The 11,583-nt window shown below is 33.2% G+C and overlaps 1 protein-coding gene across 3 annotated transcripts; it reads right to left on the bottom strand.

Moving 5' to 3' along the window:
• Positions 1-1,427: 1,427 nt before the first annotated feature.
• On the bottom strand, positions 1,428-7,844 carry LOC7454406 (autophagy-related protein 18f). Of its 3 annotated transcripts, XM_024581186.2 has the most exons (8): positions 6,994-7,843; positions 5,300-5,722; positions 4,787-5,218; positions 4,172-4,399; positions 3,242-4,072; positions 3,001-3,167; positions 1,749-2,204; positions 1,428-1,637 (listed from the first exon to the last, which is right to left on the bottom strand). In XM_024581186.2, exons 1-7 carry the CDS (start codon positions 7,219-7,221, stop codon positions 1,751-1,753), a joined length of 2,763 nt encoding a protein of 920 aa, XP_024436954.2. In that variant the 5' UTR covers positions 7,222-7,843; the 3' UTR covers positions 1,428-1,637; positions 1,749-1,750. The 3 variants fall into 3 exon arrangements, with proteins under 3 accessions (XP_024436954.2, XP_052301591.1, XP_024436957.1); XM_052445631.1 differs by lacking the exon at positions 1,428-1,637 and having other exon boundaries at positions 2,045-2,190; positions 6,994-7,844; XM_024581189.2 differs by lacking the exons at positions 1,428-1,637; positions 1,749-2,204 and adding an exon at positions 2,301-2,476 and having other exon boundaries at positions 6,994-7,844.
• Positions 7,845-11,583: the final 3,739 nt, after the last annotated feature.

The raw sequence follows: 11,583 nt of genomic DNA on the forward strand, positions 1-11,583 counted from the left end.
AAAAATAGATTAATCGACCAACCAACATTTGATATCTTCCCTTATCAGTAGGTACTTGATCTGCAAGTTCTTTCAAGTCATGGTTTTGTTCAATAGGCGTACTTGAAGATTGACACCAGAGCATGTCAGCTTCTTTTAACAAGTCCATAGCATATTTTCTCTGTGACAAAAAACATCTTATACCCCTTTTGATGAAATACATAGCCAACAAAAAACACACTGTAATATCAGATGATAAGGCTGCCGTAGTATATAAGAAGAGAGACAACCCAATGATGTTTTGAAGGTAAGCACACGACTAGAAACAGATCATAAATACATGCATGTCCCAAAACAACGATGCCACAACCATGCCTGCTTTCTAGATGATGATGAGAGCATGCATATGGTAGACAAACACTTTCCTGAAAAGATGCCATTAAAATAATATAGTCCCTCTTTTTTAACTGTTGAGATTTCAAAAAAAGGCAGAAACATGGATACATTAATACTGATTCCTCGGTTATGCGAGGCATTCAAATAAGATTATTGGATAAGGTTGGAACTAATGATGTTTGTTACAGTGATAAAATAGCAGTCAAATCAACTAAAGTAGATACACAATTGACATTATATATCAACATGAGATAATTATGAATTGAAAAGAATAGGGGGATCACAAGAATCTGTTGCACCAGGTTTAATAGTTCAAACTGGGTGCTTTAAAGATTCAGAGGGTATTTTGAAAGTTTAAATAATGTTTATTTTTTAAAATAATTTTTATTTGAAAAAATATTAAAATAATATTTTTTTTAAAAAAAAATTATTTTAAACATTAGTGTATCAAAACAAAAAATTAAAACAATTAATTTAAAACAAAAAAAATCAAATTTTAACAAAAATCAAGTTGAAATTCACTCCTAAATCATACCTTAACAGAGATAAAACCACGACCACCTAAAAGAGTTTAAAATCTATAACAGAAGTAGCTAGCACATGAACGGTGACATTATACCTATTTTTTCAATTGTTACTATAATGAATGAACCTGAAGACACCATAATTACTTTCTATATCAATCTACAGCAAGTTTTGGATTACGGGTTAGACATCTTGACTAGAATTAATCTATTTTTTTATTTTATAAAAAAATAAAAATAACACCTTCGCCAATAGTGGTGGATGCAAAACATAGTACCAGATCAAGCCAAAAAGTAGCAGCAACTGAGACAACAACAATCCTAGTTGCAGCGGCGCCACGAGAAACAGCAGTCTAGATACAAGACTGCAACAAACCTTTCAGTTCTTCATGCAAGGCTGGATGCAGTCGATTGCCTTTATGTTTAATAATAATATCAAAAAAATTCCTATTACGTTTTTTGGTTAAAAAGATCTTTGATCCAAGCTGCGGAGCGGCGTGGTACGTAACCTGTTTAAGGAACTAAAAGTTATGAAGTTACGCTATTATTTACATATCCCAACGGATTGGTGGGAATATTCGTCGGTTATTTACAAAGTGAACAAAAGTACGAAACCCCAGTAACAGTAGCAGTAATCCACAATTCCGCTTCACAGTCAAACCACCTAAGCCTCACTCTTGTCCACAATATTTAACATGGTTAATGAACCTTCCACATAATAAAAGAATAACTGCACACCTGAAAGGAAAAAATAAGAGAAGGAAATTTGCACGTTAGTGTCTGACAGCATGATCAATCTCAACGCACTCGTTTTGATGAACTAAAAAGATTTCAAGGGCAGAAAATTACCTCTAATCAAATTCATCATCTTCATTTTCAAATTGATTCTCCATTTTCAGACCTTCATTGTTATTATTTACAAACTTGAGCTGAGCCTCCGTTCTTGAGCTCTCTCTATTATTTACAACCTCAAGCCGAGAATTAGTTTTAGGGCTGCCGTTGCTATTTACAATGCCCCTAGTTTCTACTGGCATCCTAGAACCATTCCACCCAGTTTCTTCAACACCATTGTGAAGTTCAGCCACTACAGCACCATTCTCAGTCATGGAGTCAAGGGAGCCAGAGCTGCTCCTGCAAGAAAGCCTGCCATTTTCAGACGGCCCGTAACTTTGATGCTGCAGACCATTCTCAGTCATGGAGTCAAGGGAGCCAGAGCTGCTCCTGCAAGAAAGCCTGCCATTTTCAGACGGCCCGTAACTTTGATGCTGCAGACACCCATTACTATTGCTATCTACGGAAGGAACCCTGTAAGTGATAGAAATTATATTTGCATGATAATCACTATGGGTTCTCACTGTTGCACATAAAAAATTATGAAAGGAAAAACAGGAAATAATAAATAATAAATAAATCAATGATGTGGACTCCAATAAAGATGTTTCAGTGACCTGCAACTTCTAAAACTTAGCCGCTTGCAGTACCCAAAAAATTAAACAAAGTTTTCCTTAGTCACGGATTTCATGATTCAATCATCCCTCAATAAATGCTCCAATCTGATCAGCCCACAAAAATATATGCTGCCAAAAATCAAAATGTTTTTATCCCCAATCAACTTAATAGCATTTGAGGAAATGAATTTGTTTGACCATAAAATAGAATATACATCTACACTAGGAATCTAAAATCACTTTTGATCAACTTTGAGGCCATCTTCTGAGGAATTAAATAAAGAGTGTAATCAGGTGAAAAAACAATAATAAAAAAACACTTGATCAGCACAGTAACAATTGTTTTTCTTTCTACAGATTAAGTCACATAAGGTAGGATCATTTCAAAACAAACTATACTGGGTAAAAATAAGAGAACATTGATATCAGCAAAAATATAAAATTTTCTGCTGAGAAACAAATATATTTTGGTAGGAAACAAGAGCCTTCTGCATACAAAATTGAACTCCAATCTGTAAAAGGCCAAATTCTTTTGACGCTTTTTAAACCTGAGGGATTTTTCCATTTTGGAGGGGCTAACGAGTTTTATTCAATAAAGTTGAAGACTTCAACATAATCAGAAAAGTAAATGGATACAAAACTTTTATGCCTACCTTGTATGTAGAAATTTTGGTGTTTGAAGATGATCAAAAAGTGGGACCAGGTCCTTTGACCTTGCTTCAATCATGCGAGTTGGAATTCTTTCAATCTCAATTTCCCCTTGCAATGCATCTGCATCATCCACTTTTATCCCCTCTGTCATCATTGATTGGAAGTATATCTGGCAAGCAATTGACAGCATTTCAGACACAAATTAAAATGTGCATGTTTTTTATTAACAGTTTTTTAAAATACCTCAGGTTTTGCCCATAATGGGAAACGAGGTTGATGCATGTGCAGTTCAGCTTCAGAAATATACAAATAATGCTTTTCCTCAGAGCTGATCTTTGCATTTGTGACTGCACTATCTTCAGGATATATACTATTTCCTTTCTTTATGCCTTCGGGATGTATCTTGTTGCTATCGGAATTCCCATTCTCACCATATATATCAGCATTATCCTCCCGGTCTCTTCGATTTTGTTTCTGACATATATTCCACTTCTGCATTGCCTCAACTACTAACCTTCCATCATTTTCCGCAGCTGATTCATAAGTTGCATTAAGTCCAGATGAAATTGCCATTGAATCTACACCAGCTGATATCCTCAATGCATATTGTATCATAGAACCAGAAGGAGAGAAAACTAGAAGATGGTACTTTGACTTGAAAGACGCTCCATCCACATACATATCATTACTGCCTTTGCATTTGTGAAAAGATGAAGCAATAGCACCGGAAAGGTAACCCTGTCTGCCTGTAGCAGCCGCTGCAGCACCAGTTACAGTGCCTCTCCAACCATTATTTCCATTTCTTATTCTGCTGACAGCAGATAGTGTGAGTGGGGGGCCAGATGCACAAAGGGTCTGTTGACTATGCATTTGTAAACCTAAACTGGGCAGGCAACGAACAGTCGGCTTGGTCATTACTCCCAATCCACTATTTTTCATGACGTGACCAGATTCAGAAGATTGAAAGTTCATTGATCCTCCCAAGGGATTAATAGCAAACAAATGGCTTGTTCCCCTTGATGAACTTATCATAATCCAGTAGCTGTCATCACTGAAACTGATGTCCTGTATAACCTGAGAAATAAAACCAGAAGAGATAAACAAAGATCAAATCTATCTGCACATGATGCAATAATCCAAAACAAAATATAAGAACATTTTTTCTGGTCTTACTGCATTTGTAAATCCACGTTGCAGCCTGTACAGGTGTATATGAGATGCACCAGCAGAGGAGCTTCCTTGGAGTCCAGGCATTATTTTGAAAACATTAATGTTATGACCCTGGACTGAGGCAGTCACTAAAAGGGTCCCACTAGAATCAAAGCACAAAGCAGAGATAGGACTCTTGTGTGCTCTAAACTGGGCAATAGCAAGTTTACTGACAATATCCCTGACAACAACCTGAAAAACAAAGAGTACATAAGAGGGGGGATTCTACAAGAGCAATCATACTTGTACCAGTTCATTAAAGAAAATCCAAATCGAGGCAGAAAAGACATGCAGATGAAACACAATAGCATCATCTCATAACTACTTCCTAACATAACATTCCTGGGCAGAAATTCATCCCTCGGAACAAATGAACATTACTTGCATAGGGGTGCCAGTTAACACTCTTAACGTGCCATTGTTATAAAGTAATATCATGCATTTCTCCAAAAAGAAACTCATTAAAGCAAACAAAACACATTTACTTTAGAATTAACATAAGGGTAAACAGAAACAGTTTGGAAAAGAAAGGTTCTAGTAGCACTTGGAACAAAACAAAAGGGGAAGCACAATACACACCATTCCAATGTTATCTGCATCTGGAAAATAGCCATTAACAGTTCCATTGTTTTTCCAGCTAGGACTCCCTGATTGGAGGGAACCATGGGAATCAGGTAAGAGCTCCGAACAATACCTGGACAGCCTCTTATATCCCATGTCTCCCAGGGTCACAATTCCAGCAGCAAGTTGCTTGCTTGATTCTTTTGCATAATGAGCAACCAAGCTCCCATTTGAAGTGAAGCCAGAAAAACTCACAGAAGGTGTTAGATGTTGCGGGCTCACACGACCAGAATTGGAAACCACAACTGGACTTCCACTATAAGCCAGCCACCTGGGACCAACTGCTAGAGGCCCATAGCCTATACCCCCAGAACCAGGAGAACCCATGACCATAGGGTTTGTAAGAATAGTATATTCCCGCTGCAATGTTGTGGCATTAAAACAGTGTACCTGCAGCAGAAAAGCCTAACTATCACATGCTGGAAAAAAAAAGATGCTTGAAAAGAGACAAATCTGCACAAGCAAACAAACCTGAGACGATTGAGAAATAGCCACAATTCGAGAGCTGCACCTTACAGAATAAACAGCTGATCTGAACTTTAGCACGTGCACATAAGACTGAGATCTAAGAGAATAAAACCGGACAACAGTTGACACAGTGCTACCATTAACAGGGTCATGGTTATTAGAAACATTCCCATCTTGCACACCATCAGCACAAACTACCAAAAGAGGTCGGTTGTAAGCAAACTTGTCTTCTGATCTCTTTGATGTTATTGGTTTTGGTAGCATTTGTAAGAATGACACGGGACCATCATGTCTGGAGACAAGGTCGCGGACATTATTTGCTTCTTCAACATCCCAAACCTGGAAACCAGACTGATATCCCAATAAGAGGACTTGACGAATGACATCATCATCACCCTCTAACTTGTCAAACCCAGCCCAGCAGACCTGCATATTATAGAAATGATAAAGGATCAGAGCTCTCTCCGTTCAGATCTTGATTTCAAGGACTCCAAATCAACAGGCCAGATTGCTGTGCACCCAGTATTTCAACTTCTCTCCATTATGACCAGAAGTCATACACTAGTATCCCATTCAATTTATAGTGGATTATAAAATCAACAGTCCAAATCGCTGTGATTTAACTTGCAAGATAAGTACAAATGAGCATGCTAGAATTTTCACTCTCCAAATTGCAGCAGAGAACATCAGCCTTATCATCCAAAATAAACTTACAGAAGACTTGTATTTATATCTATCAATGTCCCCTAAATCAATTGAAAGATATATTTGAAGTCCCCAAACATCAATTTATTCAACAAGTTTGAAATGGCTAGCACCACAGTTCACCATATCTTTCACATGAAGAGTTTATTTGGTTAGGGAAGGGATGAATTGGCTTACAACTAAAAGAAAGGAAGACAAAAAGTAATCCATCTCTCCAGTTATTTGAGAAGCAAGGAAAGTAAGGAAAGAAATCAAACTTCGAACCCAAACTTCTCTTGTTTGATTTGACTAATAAAAGAGTATCTAGATGAAAGATAAGAAAGCAAAAATCAACTCCATTCATGCCTTCTCTCTTAATCCTTTCAACTTTGTTCACTTGAAAATATATCAGAATCAAAGGAACACATAGGTTCAAGAAGGTACATAATCCACTCAGTCATGTGAGGCAGTACCTTTCCTACTCTTCCATCCCTCACTATCCATTTACCATTCCCTCTTTCACTCAAAAATAACACACCAGTTCCAAATTTCCCCTGCCTAACTCGAATTAAACCACTTCCAACTAATAAAGAACACATTTAATAGTATCAAAACACATTAAATGAGCTATTTTACACATTCAAACTCCATAATCTTGACTTGGATCACAAATTTAACACCAACATCTTTTAATTTCCAAACTAAATCACACACCATATATGAACTGCTTATGCTTCAAAAATCCCACTTTATTCCCAATCTCAACTTGAGCACTTTAGATTCACACGTTCACACACATGTACACAAACCTCTTAAAAAGAACAATACTTTCAATTAAAAATTCAACATGGCCCACTCTAAAATACCAGAAACAAAAACCATATGGCCTAACTAGATTGCACATTCAATCTCTCTAACCATAAATCAACAATCTAACATCTTCGCTTCTCTACAATCTTACACAACATAGACAAAAAAGATATAAAAAACGTTTAATTTTTTTACTTTTTTACCTGATCATGATTGGCATCAGCATCCCTATCCACAATAGACTGTGCAACCGACGCAGCAGACCTCGCAACCGTTGATGCACCGGACGAAACAATCCTCAAATAACTCGAAATCGCCCGAAACGAGCTCGGCAAAAAACCATTATTATTAATATTATTACCATTAACTCTCCCTTGCAAATTCTTCTGCTGCTGTTGTTGAACATCACTGTTAATACTACTATTCCTCATAATAGTAGCAACAAAAGCCAAAAACAACAAAGGTAACAAATACCCAATTTGCTATAACCTCTGATTCTCCAATTTCCCTTTTTAGCATAACAAAAGACTGCTCCTTTTTTGAAGAATCAAAAAATTATAGTAGAAATCGAACAGGGTAAAAAAAAAACCCTGAACTCAACCCAAAATAAAAAATTGAATCTTCTAGGTTACAAGTGCATCCATGACTTCCAATTTTATTTATATGAAAAAAAGCAGCTAAACCAAAGGCAAAAATAAAAATATATATATTAAAAAAACCACCAATTCAACTTCAAAAAAAATGTTTTTTTTGGGGGTGTTTTGAGGCAAAAAAAAATCTAAAGAAAACCCAATTAAGAGAATGATTAAGAGAAATGGAGGAATATACAAAGAGATGAATAAATATTTTTGATTGTCTAAAAAATTAATTAATTTTATGGTACAGAAAATTTGATTTAGGTGATTAATTTGATATTTTTTTTGAAGGTTTTTTTTAGAGGAATTTGAAAGAGAGAAGGATAATGGGAAGAGGAAGGATTCAGTATGATGAAAGAGAAAATAGAGGAAACGTGTCTCCGTTCACGTCTCTGTCTCTCTCCGCATCCAGTTTTATCGTGTTTTCCTTTCTTTATATATATATATATATATATATAAGGAAAAAAAAAACACGATAAAAAGATGGACGTCTGGTTGCTGCTGCCTTTAATTAAATGAGGTCAATCAATTTTCACCTTCTCCATTTTCACTTTTTTTTCTTTTTTAAATAAACCAAGCATGGAGGTGTATATTTAATTATTTATGAGAAATTTAAACTAAATGCAAAATAATTATTTAGTCCTTAAATCACCCTGTTAACTTTAAAAAATATTTTCATAAATATGTTAATTTTTAATAAAAAGTAATTCTAGATAAATTGAAGAAAATGTGGAGAGGTTTTTTTTTTTTTGAATAGTTTTAAAACTCGGTCTGGCTTGGTAGGTTGACCCGGGATCAGGCCGATTCAGGGTCAGAACTGAGATGGCTTTAAGAAAATATAGGAAAAGATAAAAACTTAATTGATCCAGTCAAAAACTCGATTGTAACTCATTAACTATTTATTTTTTTAATAAAAACGATGTTGTTTTGTTTTATAAAAAAATAATTAGGAATCAACTCAGGATAACCCGGTCAAAACCCATGACCTGAGTCTTGGTCCGAGTTAACTATCAGGTCAGGTTTAAAAACTGTGGTTTTTTGTTGGGACATGAAAACACAAATCAAATGAATTCGAGCTTTAATGCATGTTTGGTATTATGGTGCATAATGTTTTTTAAAAATATTTTTCACTTGAAAATATATTAAAATAATATTTTTAAAATTTTTTATTTTTAACTATAGCATATCTAAATCATAAAAAAATATTAAAAATATCAATGTAATATTTTTTCAAAGAAAATATATTTTTAAAAACGTCTACTACAAACCCTAAAAAATACCTTACTAAGTGGATTAATCGAGCAATAAGAGTTGTCCAACCATCGATAGGTAACTAGTGAGTTCATATATAGATGGAGCTATACAAGGTTGACATCTCTCAATATCCTATTATTATTTTCTACCATAAAAGTAAATAATTACTCGTCGGATTTTTAAAAAAAAAATCTAATTTTTTTTTTTTCTTCCTCTTGAAGTTATGGGTTCGAGAATGCTAGCGGATATGTCTGGTTAGGTTTTCCTGCACGGTTAAACTGGTGTGTATTTCTTGTATTCTTGGCATCAATGTTGAGTTTGCCAAAGCGGTGATCATTGTGATCTAACGGTGCATATCTCAGGATCAATGGGCTCTGAGAGGATCTTATATAGAATGTAGGGATATTTAAGCCTTTAAGGGATCGAGCATGAAACATGAGAATTTCTTGGCTTGAATGGTTTGCTTGAAAAGCTAAGTTTTCTTGAGTGGCAAGCAAACAACATTCAATCATCCCCTTATTCCCGTATTCTCCTTTATAGTTGTATATTAGATACAGGTAAGGCTTTTTTGTTTTTATATTTTAAAAATGTTTTTTTTAAAATTATTATTTTTTATTTTTTTGTTATTTCAAATTAATATTTTTTGTATTTTCATATCATTTTGATATTTTTATGTCAAAAATAATTTTTTAAAAATATATATTATTTTGATGTATTTCCGAGAAAAAACACTTTTAAAAGTAATCACTACTATACTCGCAAACACTCTCATAGTTTTGATGCATGTTTTAGAGTCTAGTATAAGTTATTTTTTAAAGTGTTTTTCGCTTGGAAATATATTATTTTTTTATTTTTAAAATTTATTTTTAACATCAGTACATCAAAACAATATAAAGTACAAAATAAAATCTATTCAAAGCTAAAAAATATATATATATATATATAGTTTTTTTTTCAAAAATACAATCCTAAACACCATAGGCTGCTCAGTTCAACACTCAACAGCTTGGGCGATTATTCAATATTCTAGTCAAGACTTGGTGTCCAAACTTAAGCTTGTGAAAGATTGGGAATCAAAGGATAAGTTTTTGAATTTGGTTCATCATCCACTACCCGTTTCATTTCAAGTTCATTGTAGAGAATAATTAATTTGTATAATAACTTGGAGTAAATCACGTACAGAATAATTAATAATACAATGATTTTCTATATATGATATTATGTGTTATTCTTGAATTAATCTTCTGGTTTTGAAAATTGAAACATGTGGGTTTAAAAGCTTATTGATATTCTTTGGTATAATTAAAGTTCAATTATTTCTTTTTTAATTATGATTTTAAGTTCCATAGTTATACTTGTTGGATTAAACTTCCTGTATTTCCCGAATTCCCTTTCATTGTATATTCCAACATTTCACAGATTTAACATAAATTTAGCTTCAATTCAATATCAAAGGCTAGAGGATAGAAATGTCAGAGAATAATATGAATCGTATCTTAAAATCTCATTTAATAGTTTAAGTTTTTTGGTTGAATTGGTTCTTTGACGTGATATTAAAACCTTGATAATCAAGCGATCACGAGTTCGAATCTCACTATTCTTGTTTATTTGATAAAAATTAAGTATAATATTGTGTGAGCATGTACAAATTTCAAACTCAAAGAGCTTTCATTTAAGGGGTGTGTTAGAGAATAATAAAAATTATATCTTAAAACCTTATCTATTAGAGAATAATATAAATCATATCCTAAAACCTCATCTAAGAGCTTAAGCTATTGGGTTGAGATGGTTCTTTGACATGGTATCAGAGCCTTGATGACCAAGCTGTCACGAGTTCGAATCTCACCATCCTCATTTATTTGATAAAAATTAAGCACAAGGTAATGTGGGTTTGTGCAAGTTTCAAGCCCAAAGAGCTTTCACTTAAGGGGGTGTGTTAGAGAATAATATAAAATCATATCTTGAGACCTTAACCTAAATCATTGGGCAATCCTCCTTGATTAGTGAATGATTAACTATTAATTTAGCCCCATTTTCTTAGGATGGACTTTTGATCCTCGTTGATAAAGGAGGATACAGTTTTTTTATTTTCTTGGCATTTAAAATAAAAATTAGTCTATCTATGAATTTCATTGCTCAAAATATTCTTTATAAAAGGTTTTAATATCATCTGTATTTTTATTTTAAAAAACATTAAAGAACGAAAAATATATTGTTTTTGTTTTTTTTAAATCAACACTATTCATAAAAGAAATTGATAGAATAACATAGTTTAAAAAAAATTAACAAATTACTATAGTTTGATATATATCACATTTTTTATTTACGGTAATTTTAAATATCATGTTTAGAATTATGGTATATATCAAACTATTTTATTTCACCAAAATCTTTTTAAATTTATGTTAGTAAGGAAAAATACCCTCCCATTATCTAAAGTTGTACATGACAAGACATTTAGATTTTATTAAGAAAAATACAGAGAGGATATAATACACGAGAATGTTTCAATTTAAATTTACGTACCTTCTGATGAAAGAAATACAAATGGGCTTGTGTACTGAGATGAAGCAAGATTTACAAGAACAATGAAAATGTTTTTATAAAAATAAATATATTAAAAAATAATATAAATCATATAAACTCAACTTCAGAACTCTTCAAATTGAGAGAGTTTTGTTAGAATACCTTGTTGTTTGTACTGCAATACAGGTATAATACAAATTTAATTATTCACCCATAATCAATTATTTACTATTTTGTTTATATTATTATAATCTTGTTCGTGTATTATCGTGGTAATTATATTTGTATGTATTTGAAAAAATATTTATAGAACATTTACCCATAAAATTAATTTTTATGGAATTTTTCCCCCAACCTGGTATCAATCTGTAAAGTTCT

The sequence above is a fragment of the Populus trichocarpa genome, chromosome 11, assembly GCF_000002775.5.
Source record: "Populus trichocarpa isolate Nisqually-1 chromosome 11, P.trichocarpa_v4.1, whole genome shotgun sequence".
NCBI lineage: Eukaryota > Viridiplantae > Streptophyta > Magnoliopsida > Malpighiales > Salicaceae > Populus > Populus trichocarpa.